This window comes from Fulmarus glacialis, unplaced genomic scaffold (assembly GCF_000690835.1).
Source record: "Fulmarus glacialis isolate BGI_N327 unplaced genomic scaffold, ASM69083v1 scaffold21350, whole genome shotgun sequence".
Classification (NCBI taxonomy): Eukaryota; Metazoa; Chordata; class Aves; order Procellariiformes; family Procellariidae; genus Fulmarus; species Fulmarus glacialis.
The window spans coordinates 287-19,771 of NW_009189853.1; the positions used below are offsets into that span (position 1 = coordinate 287).

The 19,485-nt window shown below is 43.9% G+C and overlaps 1 protein-coding gene across 1 annotated transcript; it reads left to right on the forward strand.

Annotated features, from left to right (window-relative positions):
- Window positions 1-377: 377 nt before the first annotated feature.
- SLC6A14 (solute carrier family 6 (amino acid transporter), member 14) lies at window positions 378-13,879 on the forward strand. The gene is made up of 13 exons (XM_009583721.1): window positions 378-543; window positions 2,340-2,471; window positions 4,029-4,190; window positions 5,509-5,644; window positions 6,404-6,536; window positions 8,390-8,530; window positions 9,616-9,844; window positions 9,928-10,053; window positions 10,151-10,269; window positions 11,479-11,578; window positions 11,815-11,924; window positions 12,969-13,136; window positions 13,730-13,879. Exons 1-13 carry the CDS (start codon window positions 474-476, stop codon window positions 13,877-13,879), a joined length of 1,776 nt encoding a protein of 591 aa, XP_009582016.1. The 5' UTR covers window positions 378-473.
- Window positions 13,880-19,485: the final 5,606 nt, after the last annotated feature.

Below are 19,485 nucleotides of genomic sequence, written 5' to 3' on the forward strand. Positions count from 1 at the left end.
TTTTTAAAGTGGGCACACAGGTATGTGCTGGTCTGGACATCTGAACAGGTATGGGGGCATGTGGGCATGTGCAGGGGCAGAGTAGGGGAGTCCCTGGAGGTGCTGCCCCAGGAGCTGACAGCACAGGGAACTAAGGTAGGAGCAGGGCAAAACTGGCCATGAAGATTGTTTGGGCTGTCTGGTGGGACCCCCTCTAACAGGTCCATGCTGTCCTGCCAGGGATCAACTGGACTGGCAGCCCACCTGGCTCTGCCCACCCTGTCTAGCTGACACTGTCCAGCGATGCCAAGGTGCTACTCTGGACAGAGAAATGAGGATATGACTGCCCTGCTTGCCTATGGGGTGATCCTGAGCCTTCCCTCTTCTCTTCCAAGGACTTCAGTTTGTCAAATGAAAAAGATGCCCATGCCAGTGACAGCGATGAGAACTTGGAGCGTGGCAACTGGTCAAACAAAGGCGACTACCTGCTCTCCATGGTGGGCTACGCTGTGGGCCTGGGCAACGTCTGGCGGTTTCCCTACCTCACCTACCAGAATGGCGGAGGTACCTGTATTGAACGGCAGTGTCGGGTGGGCACGCCTTGCTATCCCCAAGAGAGAGCAGGGCCAGCTCCAAGGGCTAGCCCTGAGGCTGGGCACGTTTTGTCAAAGCTGGATATGAGCATCACCCTGCGAAGTGGGATAGTGCCCGCTGATGGGAATGGGAAGAGGAGTAAGAAGCATCTCTGTGCTTTTTGGGAACCCGCTGCGGAGGGAAATAGTATTTAGATTTAATTGCAAACTTCCACCTGAGAATTCCAGAACTCTTCTGATTTACTCATGACCAACATTGCATCTTTTTGTCAATGTGCCAATACCCTCTACTTACTTAAATAGCTGTTCTCCCTCCCCAGCGCCTACCTCCCTGATATGTTTAGAAAGAGCAATTGAATCCCCTCTCAACCTTTGTTTTGCCAGGCAAACAAGCTAAGCTGGAATAATTATCCAAGCTCAATAATTACCCCCATCAGATACTTGGGAAATGCGAGGCAGAGAGAGCCTCTACCTGCTTACACAATGAACTAGTGGCAAAGCCAAATGGAGGCACTGGCTTCCGTGGCTGCTACTCCAGAGCTTTGTCTACTTGCCAGGCAACCTCTGGTAATTAAAGAGAGCGTAAACGCCAAGTAACTGCAGAGGATTTACTTCTCTGTACCTATTTGCTCTGCCTGACAGCCATTGGAAGTCGAATTCTGGACTGTAAATGCAGCATAGCCCATACAGCTGCGTGTGGAACACAAGGTGGCATTCTTGGTACAGAAGTTTTATTGGAGTGAGTTTGGCTGGCTTGTAGTACTTATGGTTGGTGAAGAAAATTATGAAAACAAAATAAGTCGTGACATTGGCCCTTCTATTATACGTTTTTTTTCTTATCTGCCACAGCAGAAAGCTTTGCATTTAAAGCATATTTTTGCTGCTGCTTGTACCCTGCTTTGTGCCCCTTGCCCACGATTGATAAAGACAACTGTTACATCCTTGTGTCGAAATACAGGAGTAATCCAGTTAATTCTGTGGGACTATTTACTTCCTTAAATTACAGCAGGTATTTGCAGTTCCTTGCAGAACTGGGTCCTCGATTGCTTTAAGTTCACTGAGAATGAAGAGGACAGATTTCTGCAGGGATATCGGGTCATGTTTAAGAAACCTGTGCTCTCACTTGCCTTATCTTCTGCGTGCACACAAAGAAATGCCAGTCCCTTTCACAGAACAGGGCTCTCATTGATATCAGGTTAATGTGCACTTTAAAATGGACTCGAACAAGAGCCACACTGAGATGCTGTTTGACACAGGAGTCAGCCAACCACAGAAAATAATTTTCGTGCTTTGACGTCCAGTAGCTACTCTAGCAGGACAGTTGCAAATCACAGCTAAGTACATGAAGGAATCGTTCTGTTCCTTTTTAAATTAAAAGCTGGAAGATGAAATAGAAAGCAGACAAAGTCGAGGGTGCCTACAGCTGAGCAGTGTTCCTGAGAACACTTGTATGTACGAAAGCAGTATGTCTTCGATAGTTTTTGTAAAATCCTTTTAATTCTGTAAGAGAAGCCAACCTATGTAAATCACCAGTTCTCCTGGTAATCTGTGTCTCTTCATTGCAGGTACTCTTTAGTCTTACAGAAAACAGGATTTAGAAACAAATCTCTCTATTTGCAAAAAGCAAAAAACCCCACAGTAGGATATTCGAGCTGGGGGAAAAAGGGGAGTATAAAATGTGATAGAACTGTGGTGAATACTGAAAGATTCATTGTTTTCTCTGTGTGTGTGTGTGTGTGTGTGGTTTTTTTCTCTCCCTCCCCTCAGGTGCTTTTCTAATCCCGTACACCCTGATGTTGGCGTTAGCTGGCTTGCCCTTATTTTTCATGGAATGTTCCCTTGGGCAGTTTGCCAGTCTAGGGCCAATTTCCGTCTGGAGAATATTACCATTGTTTCAAGGTTGGTATTGTTATGTTACCTCAGATCTTTTTTATTCTAGTAATAAAGAGATGTGAGTTAATTATTTCTTCACAAAGTTATTAATTCCGAGAAGCTGGTTTCTGTGTGGAGAATATTCCCAATGTTACAAGGTCAGTATTATGTTCCCAGATAGATCTTCCTTATTGTTCAATTAATAAACAGATGTGGATTAAAGATTTCCCCAAGAAGGTTGTCAGTTATGAGAGGTTCTATCAATGATTCTCCTGGTGTTATGCAGCACACCACCCTAACTGCAGCTGTCCAGGCAAAAGGAAATCACTATTTGCTGTGTGAGGGAAAACCTCAGTTAAACACCTGGCACTGCATGCAACAGACTGAAAATCATTTTTCAGAAGTTAACTTTATTGCTATTTCTTCACACTTTACGTCTTATGTAGCTTGGAAGGCAGTTCCATGTTGGATGGGCTGATTTTGTATTTGGCTCAGGCACAGGCACATGGGTCTGATTGCTTTATGCAATACTGTGCACGTATTCATCCAACTCACTGCCTTGGAAGTCATTTGCTGGTGTGATAAAATAGGCTAGACTCTGGCTTGTAAGGTGAGGTACCTCTTGTGTTAAGAGAAATAGTTGCACTCTGTAGTGGTAGTTTGACTGTCTCTGTGAGTGTTTGAATTTCATAGGGAGATTTATGTGTTTGGAAACAACTAAACATGTGCTTTACTCACTCCTATCCATCCAGGTCCTGTACTGATGGTGTAAAGGACTATGTAATTGGTCTTGTTTGTCCTCTTTATCTACCAGAGGAATTGATGTAGGAACATGGAATTTTCTTTCTGAAGCAATAAGAATTTCACTTGCCACCTTCTACAGCAACAAAAGGGATTACAGTCTGGCTGGTTAACTAAACACTTACTCTTTTTGCCAGTCTCCGTTCTGCAGCACAACCTTTCACAAGAGCAGTGTATTTAACTTTAAAGCAAAAGTCCCTAGGCACAGCAAATCTTTTATGTGTCTGTGAAGATGTAAACTTAAATATAGTCTTTAAGATGATTGGAACAGTTTGGCAGACTTTCCCGAACTCGCAGAACAAAGTTCATTTTAACAAAGGAGGAGAACAGTATTATTGGCACAGATTTACTGCTCTGTGTTGCTTCTCATTTATTGGCAAAACTATTCATTACAATGGGATCTTTAAAATGGCTTGGTCAGTCCTAGTTTTTGTATAGTTTCTTTAATTTCACTAAGCAATCAAAACTTCCCACTGAACTGGGAGAAAACAAAATATTGAATTTCTCCTTTAGACTTGGACTTAATGACTAGTCCAATTTTTCTGTGGGCCTGATTCAAACTCACACAGAGATGAGATGGTCAGTTTGGATCATAACCCTCATTTCATGGCTTTACCCATTCCCTGTTTGGTTGCTGTTAAAAATTAAAAAAAAAAAACAAACAAAAACCAACCTCAACTTCTTCCCAAGTAGCCTTTTAAAAGTCAAGTGAAGGCCATTCTTTTTTTTTTTTTTCAACCCAAGTTTGGAGCAGTTAAGATACTGTGTCTTTCTGTTTCTCAGGAGTGGGCGTCACGATGGTCATCATCTCAACATTTGTGACGATCTACTACAACGTTATCATTGCTTATGCGCTCTACTACTTATTTGCCTCATTTCAAAAAGTGCTGCCATGGTCAGACTGCTTTTCCTGGGCAGATGAGTTCTGCAGCAAAACACGATTAGGTACCGTACTTAAGAGATAGGACTTAATATTACTGTTTTGGATAATTGTACTTTGTACTGTTTTCTGGGAGAAATTACAGGAGCAAGACAGCTACCTGTGGCTTGAAAAGTCCCTCCTGGAGTTTTGTCTCTGAACACACGGGAGTGATGCTTGTCTGCTTCCCTGCCATCAGTTCTGGGTGCTTGAGAAATCTAGAGGGAGTAGGCTGAAACCTCCTTGTTCGATCCTTTTAATTATGCTTTAAAATCTAAGGTTTCTTCTAGTGCATACAGTCCCCAGAAATACAGCATTCCCATTTCATCAGGTTTCATGGCAAAGCAAATACCTCCCTCACCTGAAGCAAGAGTATTGCTATAGCTTTTATTGGGAGTTCTTTCATTACCCCTTGCCTCCCCTACGGCTATGGTAATCCTGAGCACCAGTGAGGCACTGGTTTCACACTTTATTCACTCTCTAGAACATATGTCCATGCTATTGTTCTTGATGTTTGGCAGCACATGTACGGCCAAACACTTGTTATCTCACCAGTTTCCATATCAGACCAGTTTAAGGCAAAGATTAAGTTGATGAGATAATTAGGAGTTAGTAGCTGGAAATGTGTTGCTCAGTGTTAATGTAATTGTAACTGTCTTAACCATGTATCTGAAAATCTCTTCTAAGATTCGTAGGTTTCATAAAATGAAGTTGAGATACTTTCTTTAACAAAAAGTTGATGCTTGCTTATAGGCTAAACAAAAATATTTTAGCTCAAAATTTGAAAGTGCTGGAGGAATACAAAACTGAACTGAAGCAGCTGTCCTGAAACAGGCTTCAACAAGACTTTTCCAGTAAATTCTGATATAGTGTTCTTTACTGTGCGTTCTGGCAAAAAAAATCCCAACCCCAAAAAAACCAAACAGAACCCCCCCCCCACCACCACTGCCTCCTAAGGAATAGGTTTAAAGAGCTCTAGTAAGCCCTCTGCAATAATAAGATGAAGTTGCTAGAGGATGATCTGTGTGTAACCTTGGTTTGGGACAAAAGTTTTCATAGAAGAACCAAGGCTACAATCTTAAGTATCCTCAGTTCTGATTTTTGCAAGTATTCTTGACAATAAGTGAAAGGTGGAGCTGAGCACACCAGATTCTTGGTGCTTTGATTTGAAGTCAAAGTAACGAAGTCACAGCTGCACGTGATAGTTCAGGTTCATTTCTAAATTTTGTTAGTAGGCAAACTGAAGCTGTAACTATTTAGAAAACACATTTGCTGTAATAGTCTGATTTTTATAATAGTCATTACTGTGTTAACAATCCCTTTTTCTTGCTTGCTTGCTTTCAGTAAGCGACTGCAATGCAACCTTAGATGGAGAAATCATTCACGCAAACTACTCGTTCATCACAAGCAACAATCTCACGTGCATGAATGGCACCATAAACTACAAACCAGTGCAATTTCCCAGTGAGCAATACTGGAAGTAAGTAAATATTTTGAAGAAATTGCTAAAAATGCATTTATTATGCATTGTGGTTTTGAATGTATCTTCAATTTTTGTCTTGTCTTGCTGTCCAGAAACAATCTGTCAAGGGGGGTGGGCATGCAAATCTGTGCAGAGGAGACTTAAAATTTAATTGATGAGTCTGGGCCCTTAACAAAAAAAAAACAGAAGCAAAAGGGTCAACCTGTAGCAAACTGAAAAATACTCCAGCTTAAAGTAAGTCCTCTGAAAAATACTCCAGCTTAAAGTAAGTCCTCTTCTCTGGAGTCCTGGTAGGGGCTACTTAGCATCTTTATGCGTAGCATATACTTGTTTTCAGGAGTTACTGTGCTAAATATATTAACCTTATTCTGAATCTGGGCCTGTTGTGAAATTGCCATTTCTTTAGCCACACGGTTTCAATTTGCCTCTTGTTCCTTGGTTTCCTGGGAACTGATTCTTCTTATGGGCTCTTCTCTTCCCATCAGAATTTCATGGTTAACATGAAAGAGCTGAGGTAGGCTTGATGGGAGATGTATGGAGAGCTGAGGGCTGATAGACTTTAAAAAGAGAGGAGAAATGCAGTTAGATATTCAGTTTTTCAATGCCAATCATGCAATTCTAGCTGCACGCTCATGGAAGTGGCTGCAGGGTCTTGTAATGCCTTGCAGAAACCAGCTCATTTTCCTCCAAGAAGTGGCTGAAGAGGAGTGTGTGCTGCTGTCACCCTCTTCTCATTGCAGCATTTTGTGCTTTCAGTAAAGTGGCTCTTCAGCGCTCCAGTGGGTTGGACGAGACCGGTAACATCGTGTGGTACCTGGCTCTCTGCCTCCTCCTGTCCTGGATGATTGTTGGAGCTGCGTTGTTTAAAGGAATAAAATCTTCTGGAAAGGTAAGTTAGGAAGAGCAGCTAGCAGACTTTTGACCTGATCCTTCCCTTCCAATGTCAGTTGGACCCAGGGAAGGTTAGCACAAGGCAGCATGCAGTCCTAACCCACTACCCTCTGCTGGACTCCGCACTAGACTTTCTTTCTGCTCTTTGGCTTCGTAACTGTTACATAAAATATGAGTAAGGTGCTGATTACACAGCAATTACTTAACACATGGGTCTCTTAGCTCCACCAGGGCTGCCATGTATTTGGGGATCTTGCTGTCATGCAGGTGATTCCAGCTGAGTTTTGGCAGCCACCCGGCCTGTTATGACGGACATGTGCATGTGACTGCACACGTGCACACACACCCTGGGAACACCCGGTAATTATTTGCACCTCCAGACTAGTTGAGATGTTTGGACAATACAGGTCAAGTCCTACAAACTGATGTGCGTGTGCAGGTTCCTGCCAGATTGTGAAATGTTGTTGGTACTCAAGATTTCAAGCTGCTTTTAGGGACCAGGTCCATGCGTGCTTGTTTTCAGACTCCAGCTCTGCTGAGCTCCCATTTCCATGTGCTGGAGCACGGCTGCCTGGAGTTTTCCTTGGGCTAGGTCGGCTCCTCTCCAGACTTCAGGCAGACTGAATTTCATTCTTCCCTGCCTGAGGCCCTTTTTGTGGTTTAGTTCCTTCCTCCCCATATTCCTTTCTTACCTCCATGTTGCATCTCCATCACTTACTTCTTCAGTCTCTGTTGCCATCATTCTCTCTCTCACTCCTTCTGCGCTAATTTTTTTTTTTCCCCCTTTCAATTCTTTCTGTCATTGTGCCTTTCCATGGTTTTTTGCTGCCTGTCTTCCTTTCCTCAGTCTGACGTCTCCTCCTATTCTGCTTTCTATTTGGAGCTTTCTGCCCTCCGACTCAGCACTTCAGGGTGGAGTATCTGTGCTTTCCCAGCCACAGTTGTTCTGCTGCGTGGCTCCTCTTAAATTCTTTGGGTTCCTGGCAATTGGCTCTTCTTGTTGTCACTTCTCTTCTGGCATGAAGGTAAGGTTCTGTGAGGACTAAGGTAAGACTCAGAAGAATCTAGCTGGGCAGGAACAAGGCAAAGATGAAGAGTGGAGAGAATTGAGTATTCTGGGCAAATATGAAGGAGGCCTTCAGAAGTGGCAGACTCACCATTTGATGGTGCAATGCTATGGCTTGGTGTAACCAGCAGTACCAGGTCAATTATCTGTCTGCGTAACACTGAAACTAGGACTCGAGAAACAAGAGTATTGTTGAACATAGCCTGCATGATAACAGCACTGCTTAGCCCTGCTTCTGGCCTGGATCCCATCACGCTAGAAATTGTGTAGACAAACAACAAAGATGATCTGTGTCCAAGAGAACCTAAAAGTCCTTGTTCCCAGTAAAGAAAGCTTCCAGCATGGTGCAGTCTTTTTTTTTTTTTTCCTTTTTTTTTTTTTTCCTTCCCTTCCCAATCTCAGCAGGAGGTAAATCCATCCTGGTCACCTAATTTTGACTGGCTTTCAGTTCGCATTTGCTAGAAGGATTGCCTAGCAAGAGACCTCTGGGGTAGTTGAGTCCAGGCCTTGCTACAGCAGTAAATCATGTCAGAAAACACATTTCTGAAACTGGTCAAGTGCTATCTGAAAAGTGGATATGTGGTTTGGGCCTTCTGCTTCTGCCGGAATGCAGCTCCAGAACCGGCTAAGCCAGATGGTTTAGTGCTTGTTGTGCATTCACTTCCCTGATCGCCTGTTTTTCGTTTGTAGCAGTAGACCTTAGCCTAAAACCTGGCCATTCCTCCTGCACAGAGGTCTGTGCGTCCCCTTGCTTCTAATGTGTGTCCCTGCCCTTCTTTCTGCAGGTCGTCTACTTTACCGCACTCTTCCCGTATGTCATCCTGCTCATCTTGCTGGTGCGAGGTGCCACCCTGGAAGGTGCTCTGGATGGCATTGAATACTACATTGGGAGACAGTCCAACATCACCAAGCTGATGGAGGCAGAGGTGAGAGGTAGCGTCAGCCCCGGAAGCGTGACACGCTTCTGTGGTTCTATGGGCTTGTCACTTACAGAGCAGCTTTTTTATCCGGTCAAGTGCTTCTTCATGTCCTGCCCTGCAGTTTGTATCTGCAGTTGGTTCTGTTTTTTCAGCAGCTCCCAGCTGTATCAGAAGTCCAAGCCCCTACTTTAACTACTCTCAATCTAAAAAATAGCCACCCTCTGCCCCCTCCCTGCCACGCCAGTCAGTGACGACAACTGTGGTATCGCCTCAGAGCAGCTCTCGGGGGCCATGCTGGAGTTTCATCTTAGCAGGGCTTGCTGGGAGATTTCTTGCTGTGCGATCAAGTATTGCTCTCACATGTGTCCCACTTGCTGATAATTTCAAGGGACTTTATCAGAAGGGTTGAAATTATCCCTTGATAATTTCAAGGGACTTTATCAGAAGTGCTGACTTTGAAATGCAAGCTGTGCCTTGCCCAGGAAATTAGCTTGGGAAATTAGGTGGACCAGGAAGGGCATTTTGGGCAAAGGAAGCCTGGATTTTTTTGTTCTGCCTTATGCCAACATTAGTTCAGTTTTACCAAAAGCAGACGTTAAGCGCGATATTTATTTGTGGTATTTTATGTGAGCATTTGGTGCTAACTGAGGGGCTGCAGCAGAGGCAGGAGTGGTTTGTGTGGGTCTCGGTTTGTGTGAGGAACGCAAGTGGGAGAGCACATGGAAATTCTTACTCCTGCAACCCTGTCCTGGTTTTCCTTATTCATTGGCACTGCGACAAGATTCATATCTCGACAACCTGCATATGTGAATGAATCGAATCTCTTCTTCAGGGTTAGCTCGGTAAGATTTAAATATTTGGCAACATACTTGGGATGTGGCCTTTGGAAATCATAGAAGATATTGTTTGTGCTTGAGCCTGCAAGGTCACCAGCGTGCTATATCCCACCTACTCTGAAATTCATATGAAATAGAATTAGATATTCAGGCAAAATGTAGAAAAAACCTGGAGCTTCAACAGAGGGCGGACTTAAATGTTTATGATACGTACTGTAAGTAATACAGTAATTCCTATGTTCTTATTTCTGGTAGGTTTGGAAAGATGCAGCCACCCAGATATTCTACTCCCTGTCTGTGGCATGGGGCGGGCTTGTTGCTTTGTCTTCGTACAATAAGTTCCACAACAACTGCTACTCGGATGCTATTTTAGTTTGTGTAACCAACTGTGTCACCAGCATATTTGCTGGGTTTGCGATATTCTCCATCTTGGGACATATGGCATTCGTGTCCGAGAGACCCGTCTCGGAGGTCGTGGACTCAGGTAGGCTGATCGTCACACTGTCGGAATCGGGACTTGCTTTGATCAAGGCATGAAAATAACCTCCTTCCTTCCACTACTTTCAGGATTTGATCTGGCATTTGTAGCCTACCCTGAGGCTCTCTCCAAGTTACCAGTTTCTCCTCTGTGGTCCTTCTTGTTTTTCTTCATGCTCCTGCTTTTGGGCCTTGACTCTCAGTTTGCCACCATAGGTGAGTGGGGTTTTAAGTAACCCATGGCTTTTCAAATGACCATTACCTGTCTTAATTGTGCTGCCTCTGCTCAAAACCCACATTTCTTCCTTTGCAGAAACACTTACAACCACCATACAAGATATATATCCCAAAGTGATGAAAAAGTTAAGAATCCCTATAACCCTGGGTGTGTGCATATTGCTCTTCTTTCTCGGTCTTATCTGTGTTACTCAGGTAAGACATTAAATTGTTTTTTGACTGTGGGTTTAGTCATGCTGCAAGTGATGAACTCAAGTCAAAATATCCTTTCCAACTGTTCTTGTTTGCGTGGATCAATATGAGAGACTCTTGAATTCTGCCAGTGTACCTGGACATGCAAATAAGAAATTCCCAGAGGGAAGCTTGAAGAACCTAAGGTTTTCTGTGATTATTGAACTGAGATGTGCTTTTAAAGAGAAGGCCTGTACAGCACCTCTGAACCATCAACCTGATTTACTGCTCCTCAGTTCAGGAAGTTATTTGTGTAATCTCAAGCATACGCATACAACGTCTGTGCAGCACTGTGGATATGGCTAATAGATGCCGATGGGATCTGTTTGTTCAGAACTGACTACCAAACACAACAGGACTTGAGAAATAGTCATTCATGTCATAAAAACCTATTCGCTCACAAGCATCTGTAGATTGTATGGTTACTTCTCTTGTATATGTCTGTGTGTGTATATATACACATACATACATAAAAGGGATTTTAAGTATACTGTGTAAAATTTCTTGAGGCAATTGCTTTCAAGGATATAAAGGTTCATTGCAATTACTCCATCTAGAAATGCAGATTTATATATGCAATTAGACTGAGAACGTGAAGAAGAAAATTGTGGTGAATAGTCAGTTGTACGGTCAAGCAAAGCACGTAAGTTATGAAACGTGATGGCAGGGAAGCTTGCAAAGGACTCAGTACGCAAGAGTGTATAATGGCTTAAAGCTTGTTTCCTGCTCTGTGATCCTGCTATTGCATGCTGGTGTTTAAAGCTGTGTTTAACCCACATGGAAAACTTGTGCATGTAGGAGTATACAAGTCTGCCAGAACTGATAACTGGTATAGCTGTTGCTATAGGTCAGTATGAAAGTACCAGTTTTAATACTGTAAGTTCCAAATTTAAATCTTGCTCTCAGCCGTTTATATATACTTTGCATATACATATCTCTTGTTATTAATACACAGATCTACAGTATTTCATCAGATGTGCTTTTCAACCTGACATAGAGATATTTAAACAAAATAATGTTCACAAACGTGTACTTCACCTAGAGAACTGGGAATTTAAAAAACTCAGACTGGTGATTGACTTGAACTGGCTTGAACAACGCAACTTATTTTATTTGCATAAAGACGATACTAGGACTGGGTACATTTTTTCCTCTTTATTGTTTGTTCTACAGGCAGGAATTTACTGGGTTAACCTAATAGATCACTTTTGTGCTGGATGGGGAATCCTTATTGCAGCTGTCCTGGAGATAATAGGCATCATCTACATTTACGGTAAATTATTTGCATTGAAAATCCATGATTTGACTACGCAGTCCCAGGCACAGTGTATATTAAACATTAATTATCTCAATAAGGCATTTATAACTTAACTGGCTGAAAAGCTTTAACGGTTACAACAGAACTGGAGAAACTGACCTTGACCGTTGCCTTTCTTCTATCCCTGTTGAGTAACCACACATGCAAGGGAGGCACCTGCTTTACAATGCACTCTGATTGTCTTTCAACAGGAGGAAACAGGTTCATTGAAGACATTGAAATGATGATTGGAAAGAAGAGCCGTTTATTCTGGCTGTGGTGGAGAATGTGCTGGTTTTTCATTACTCCTGTGCTGTTAATGGTGAGTGTAGATGACTGGATAGTGTTAGTGTGACAGAACTTATTAATTGGATATTGAAGAGGTTTCCACATGAAGATTCAGGGCTGAATGCCCAGGCCCTATGTATAAAGGCAGGGTATGGCTGTGCCAGTGAAGCAAACTACGTGTGCTATCTGTGCTTTCCGATACATACCGCTCCTCCTTGGGTCCTCTCTAGGAGAGGCTGGACCTCCAGATCAGTTGCTAGTGAGCTGGGTCTACACTCTGAGGAGTAACACAGAGCAGCCAGATTGTCCATCTTAGCAGCTGGATTATCTTCATTTCAAGCTGAGAAAATGTTTTGAAAACCTAGATTTTTTCCCTCTGAGGGAAATCCCATTTTCGGGACAGATCCCTGGCTTTGTTTTGCTCTTTGGATGTCAGCTGTTTCCCTGTCTAACTGAGACTTTTTAATGTCCTGTAATGTGTGTCTCAGTTTTTCGTTACTCCTGTACTTCTAATTGTGAGTGTAAATGGTTGGATCATGTTACTATGAGAGAATTTATTAAGATCCCAAATCTGGGAGCAGTGGCAAGTCACTCTGGCCAGCACGTTACCTTTAATCTGTCCAGACTACATTTTAGAAAATCCTGCTTAAAAATACCTTATTTCTGCAGCAATATTTGCCAACACTTGATCTTAGATTCTTTCCCATACTCCTGTAAATAAAGGAACGTGGGAACATATAAAACATACAGAGAAAGGTACTGGGCTCATCCAGCAACATATATATTCTCCAACACAAGATTTCAACGGAACCCAGAGATCAAGTTCTGTTTAAACATAGATGTACTTAAAGTGTTAGAGTGCATCTCAGTCGTCTTTCAGGCCTGTCCTTCAGTCTTACTGCTTGGCCATGACTGAACACCAAATCCTGCACAACCGTTCTCACACTCAGAACGCAAGAGGGAACTGTGAGGAATTTGTAGATAGCCCTGGTTTTTTAACCAACTTGGAAATATGGTGCAAGTTCAAGTTAGCTGGAAATCTGCTTTTCTCTCTTAATCTTTTTGCTATTTTTCATAGGCAATTTTGGTCTGGTCTTTGGTCACGTTTTCACCTCCTTCTTATGGCTCAGTGTTATACCCAACCTGGGGAACCGCTGTTGGCTGGTGCATGATTATCTTTTGCGTCATCTGGATTCCCGTCATTGCTATTCTAAAAATAGTTAAAGCTGAAGGAAACCTTTGTCAGGTAAGGGCACAAAAAAGCTGTCATAGCCTCAAATCTTGCTTTCCTTGGCATTATCAGGAACATCTGTGCTTTCGTCTCAAAAACATGTTCAGTACTTTGAAGTGTTCGTTAATTGGATTTTTAGACCAAAACACACCTCTGGTAGTTGCATCAGAGGCAAATTTACCCTACTATGTTCTGATAAGAAGATAAGAGTCTAATTCTCTGGGAGTGCACCCACACATTCAAGAGTGATTTTCAGGGTTTCTGTTGTTATTCCAGCTGCTTTAAATTCTCTGAAGAATTTCTATCACTTTCTATCCCCATATCATTTTCTAGAGTTTTGCCTCCCATTCCTCACAGAAACGGAAAAGTGCAAGATCTGAGGTATGCTCTTCTTGCCAAACTTTGCCAAAGAGGCCTGTTGGTCACAGCTTTGCCTGCTCATCCAGCTTGTCCAGAATCCAGTGATTTGGAGGGATTTTAAAAAACTTTGGTGATTTGTTTGCCATTTGTTGAGTTGCAGGGCATATCTAGAGTTACAACTTTACTGCACTTTAAAAATAGCCCAGACTAAGATAAGACATTAAATGCCTCTTGTTTTCGCTTTCTAGCGCATTGTAAGCTGCTGCAGGCCCGCTGCAAACTGGGGTCCCTACCTGGAATGTCACCGAGGAGAAAGATACAGCCACGTTGTAGATCCCAAAAAGAAAAAGGAACATGAGATTCCTACTGTGTCTGGCTTTGTATACACTCAACAATGAGATGGCCATTTGGATGACAAATTTTTAACATATGTGTGGTTTTTTTCCTTTAACTACTAGAAAGTGACAGTGCAAAACAATAGCAACAACAAAAAGAAAATCAACCCTCTGCCCTTCAAAACCCAGCCCCCAAATGAAAGCGAGCCATATTATTTATTTTTAGTGTTGTATGTTTGGGGAGGAACAGGTAAATTAGACACTGAGCTCTCCCCAGATACTTAGGTTGAGAGGGCAGGAAAATGCATTGCAGGATCCCCAGGATGAGGGACTGGGCATGCTTAACCCCATCCAACCGGTATCCAGCTGGACTGCAGATACGGGTGTGGAAGAGAACAAAGACACATTCTGGTGCTCCCCAGCTACAGGAAATTTGAGCCAAAAGGTGCTGCGCTTGCATGCCCCGACATGCTATGGGCAGTTACTACCTTCTGGTATTTGCCATCCACGGTGGTGTGCAGTCGGCAGAGAGGTGAATGGGTGTGCTGCTGCCTGGCACTGTAGCTCAGGGAACAGGAATAATTTTTCTCTGTCTAAGCTTTGCTCAGTGCTGTGAGGCTGCTCAGGATTTGATGTTGACTACAATGTGTGTGTGTTTTGTCTGTGCATCTAAATATCGAGTGGCAAAAAATTGCCATCACAGAAAATAAGGCCTTAACATGGTGAAAAGCAGGCTTCTTTCTATGTCTCATTATTCTCCTTGGGATCCCCAAAGCGCCGTCTTTTGTGTCGTGCCCCGTGCTCAGCATTCATCTGTCTGTAATTCAAAAATCCCGTGTTTTCATATTCTGTCATTAGGCTCTGCAGAATGAAATAGTAACCATTGATTTCTGGTGCGTCTGCTCTCCTACGCTTACCAAGACTTTACCTATCAGTTTGTTCTCTGCATCTTTCACTCAGGCTTGGGTTTTCCCTTCCAAAGGAGACCCAAAGTGCTTTTCAAAGATTCAAACAGTGTTATCAGTGTTGTGAATTCTGATAAAGGAAAAAAGACCTATGGATCAAATTAATACATTTTGTGTGCTGAGGAATGTCTCTCTTACTGTGACAATGGTTCCTTGGGAACAATGCAGCAGGGTTTCTAGCTGTCCCTTCCTCTCAGGGCTTTGTCACTGTTTCTGGACATGAAGGAGTGTGGATAGTGGTTTGTTGCCCAAGCTGCATACATTGGTGTATGTTTTATACTGGTGTTTTTGTGACAAATCAACACTTTATGGCAAATAAAATGTGAATTTATGTTTTTAATGGTTTTGGAGCTGGAAAATGAGATTTCAGCCTTTTGTATGGAGTTGGGGGGTGGGAGTTGGTGGGAAGTACCATTGACTCTTCTATGATCCTAAGCCTTTGGGAGATTGAACTGGAAAGATTCAACCTCCAGGAAGCCTTTTCTTATAGAAGTTAGGATCTAGTGCAATAGCCCTGTTTTGGAGCGGGGTCAGAAAATACAGAAAATAATTGAGTGGGAATTTATGAAAAAGACTGTGGGATTAGAGCCTGTAACAGATGCTGGTGAAGAGGATCCCTTTCCTGCACTCCAGTTGTTCTAGGGTCATGGTCTAGCCACGAACCAGCAGAAAACAATGCCCTGATATGTGGAGAGGCTGGGAGCGGGAGGGAGGCTGAGCTGTAAAGCTGTGGTGCTCATCCTCCAGTGCACCATACATTGGGAGCTGCCACAGCGGCCAGGAGTTCATACCTGGGAAGGGACAGGCTCTGGGAAGGAGAGGGAAGTTAGTCAAGTAACGAGTGAGACCGCTGCAGGAGGTGGTGGAGAAGCAGGCTGGCCAAACCAGCTTCAGAAAGAATCCAGGAAAGTTTTGGCAAAAGAGATGCTGAAGGCTCATACCAGCCATCTACTGCCCTGCGGGCAGCCCCTGCTGCTGCACACAGGGCTCCTTTGAGGCTTCTTCTGTTCTGGACTTCTCTTACAGGTTTCTAGAAGCTGTTTTCATGATGTTGCACTATCAAAGCCTCCCAGAAGAGCGACAGAAGACAATTTCTTAAGGGCCGGGGATCCAGTTTTGGTGCTTTCTCCTTTCTCCAAGGTAAGAAAATCCCCCAGTTCTGAAGGCAAGGTTTGCTTTCCTGGCCCCTGGCAGAGCTGGGATCCCTCTCTGCGTCTGCATGTCTGATATCTTTCTGGTACATCCAGTTTCTATTGCTCTCTTTGGATGAACTGACTGCTGGCATCTGCTGAGGAGTCTCAAAGAATATTTAGGAGTTGGCACTCATCTTCCTCACCCGTCACAGCTCTGGCCCAGGAGCCAGGGTTGTTCAATAGACCCTGAGGGTTACATGAAGAAGTGGTGTCCCTCAGCGCTGCTCTAGAGACAGGCTGGACCCAGGAGACCTGGGCGTATTTCTCACCCATACAGGCTGCTGCCCAACATCCTGGTGTTTGTTGGGTTGAAAAATCAGTGGTGCCAACCAGTGCAGCGTTCCTGGTAAGGGAGGGTGCTCTGTGCTGGGCAGGTGGTCGAAATGCCTGGGATTTGTTTTTTCTTTCACTTTGAGGAAAAAAAAAGGGTTCTGCTTTGGATCCAGCTAAACAGGAGTGAAAGGAAAACTCTTGGAAACAAAAAAACTAGAAGTGGAAAAGAAGTACATTTGCTTTGGTTTGGTTCAAAATGCAAGTGTGTTTTCAGTCAGAAAAGAGAACATAGACGTCTGCAGTTCCAAAAAGCCACATCTATAACATGGAAACATTTAAAAAGAGGTGTTTCAACTGGCATTTGTATATGTATGTAAAGCGATTAGTTAAAGGCCAAGGTTATGAAAGCAAATTTTAAACCCCAAAGTTATTTAAAAAAAAAAAAAAGTAAAAAAAAGGATTTAATTTCTACCTCATCATCTATTTACGATAGGCTGTTTTCCAGCCGGGCTGCACGGCGGTGTGCTAACCAGCAGAGAGCAGCGTGTGCTCGTGCCTTCTGCTCCGCTCCCGCCACCCGGGGGGTGGGGGCCTGCAGGGGTCGGCGCGACCCCCCGGCGCAGCCCGGCTCTGCCCGGGATGCTGGCCCGCTCGCTCGCTGGGCCGTGGCTCTGGAGACTGCGTTATGAAGCAGCAGCCGTAAAGCTGAGTCATTTGCCACTCACTCCTGCCTGGCTGGTGGCTCTTGAACGGCATCTGAGCTTTGAATCAGACTGGCCGTATCGAAAGGTCTTTCTTATCCAGTTCCAGATGTGTGAATAAGGTAGCTGGTGCGCCCGTTGAACTCCTGCTGGCTTCGAGCCAAGCGTTACGGTAGCAATATGCCTGCCCTGTTAAAGCCGCTCTGGCCTCTGCATGCTGGAGTTGACCACGGATTACCTCGGCAGACGGGTTGTCCCAGTAAGTGGACCTTTCCAATTTTGTGACGCTTTGTGCACCCACTCCCAAGTCCCCAGAGTTCAGCTGAGCCTCAACCTGTTCTCGTTCTCCATGCCTGTGGATGATGTGGCCTTGCTGAGGTGTCCCCTTCCTAGCTTTTTTTTTTTAATTTTTTTGTAAGAAGCATCAGCATAGACCCAGAAGCAGCATGCGTGTTCTTAATTCTTGTTTCAGCTTTAAATCTGATTTTCCATCATTTTGTGGGTCTATGGCAGGGCTTTGTGTCATTGTTCGGCTTCAGATCCATGGCTGGGTTTGACGTGGGCACCGTGGCACCACAGTCAGGCTCCAAGGGATGGGGCATCTGCCACACAGTTGTAGCGCAGCTGTTTGGAGAGAGATGAATGAGAAGTGAGAGGTACCAGTGTGTGTGGAGAGCTGCACAGGCATCAGGAGGTGATTCCACAGCCCATCTGTTGAGAGCAAAATCATGTATTTCCTGTGAGTCACCTTTTGAATGCGTTGGGAATGCTCCGCAAGTCTGATCCAGCAGAAAAATCCCAAAATGTTCAAACTGAAACTGGTCTTGAAACAAATTAATGTCTGCTGGCCCCAAAGAAATTACTGGGGCAAAAGGTTTTACATTGTTGGAAGAACCTGGTTTCAGTGGTTTCAGTCATGTTTGCTTTTTAGTCCAAATGGTCTTTGTTTTGGAGGTTAGTAAATACAGACTACAAAGTACCAAAGAAATTTGAAATTTAAAAAATTATTTGCTCAGTCTGAGCTGCTTTGGAAGGGAGGTGAGGGGGAAGTTGACATTTTGACTTCTTGATTTGGAATGAGGAAACTATTACAACTGTCTGAAGGATGAGAAAAATCTTTTCCAGTTTAGCTCTGTGATGCAAATAGGGCAAATGCTGGCAGAACCCTTTAAAGAGAAAAAACATGTTACCCTAATGGTGTTAGTTATTTTTTAAAAGTTAATGTTTGGCCATCCCTTAAAGGGATTCGGGGAGCTAATATCTAATCTCAGGTTCCTGTGAGTCCTAGGGAAACTCCAGATCCTCTGTGTAGATTAGCCTTTTGGGTAGACAATAACGAGGAGGGCGGAAAAATGAACTGAAATCTGTACGCTGTAGGTAAATGACACTTGATGAAGGGAATGAGGAAAGAAGATGACATATAGAACTAATTGTTCCCATGTAAGTATTTCTCCTTGATTTTTTGTAGATTAGTTTCTGTAAAAATATGGGGTAACTGGGTATATGAGAACAGAGAGGGCAGAAGACCAGCTCCTGGCTCTGGTTTTCCTTGTCCTCTCTCTTGCCCCAGTGGGTGAGTCTCTCACTCAGTGATGCAGAGGGAAATGAAATGTGTGATCTGAACTGCATGTGGGGAGAGATTTTCCTCCAATGTGAACTGGACCTGGTTCGTCAGCTCATGCTGATTGCAGCTGCTGTTTCATGTTGAGTCTTTTGGCCAGATCCAGTTTCAGAGGTCCGTGTTCCTACAACCCTTCCAGCTCTGGTCCTGGTGCCTGGTTAGCATACTGTTGAGCTTATTGCTATGCAAGAAGTAATGACTTCAGTCTAAACTAGTTTAGTATAATGATTTGTTTAAAATACAAGCCAAAAAATAAACAGTGCTAGTAGTTTTTGTCACAGGATCACTTAGTATATCCCCTAAAAACTAGAGCCGTAGAAATCTGATGAGTCGGAGACAGCAATGTCTGATCAGGTAGAGGGTGGGACTGAGAAGCTATGGTGAAAGGGAAGAGGGAGCAGCTGGTTAAACTGGATCTTCCACTGAAGGAAACGCGGTGGGAAATGGCAGCCTTACCTGCCCTGGCTCTGCTTGATCAAAGTCAGGCTGACTGATAGCACAGTCAGAGCTACTAAAAGAAGGTTTTCTTCCTCAATAAAACAATCTCAAGAAGGCTTGAGATAGCTTTCTTGAACTTATTTATCAGTGCGTGATAACCCAGCCCATTACGAAAGAGTATAACTGCACCTCACTGAAGCATGGAGTCAGCGTGGAGGTGAAGTGTATGTGGGCATGTTCAATATGATGTACAGCTCCCCCAGCACAAAAGGCAGAGCAGAATTGAAGAGATACAGACAAAGGTGTTGGAATAGGCTCTGCTCAGCAAGCAAGTCCTGAGGCAAGGACAGCAGATAGAGGCTCCACAAGAAGCAGAGGATCCCCTGCCCTCTTGCCACCAGGCAGAAGGAGGGGACCCAGGAGACGGGGGGGGAATGGACACAGGTCCCTGCTCGGGGCGCCAGGCAAATCCCCACCC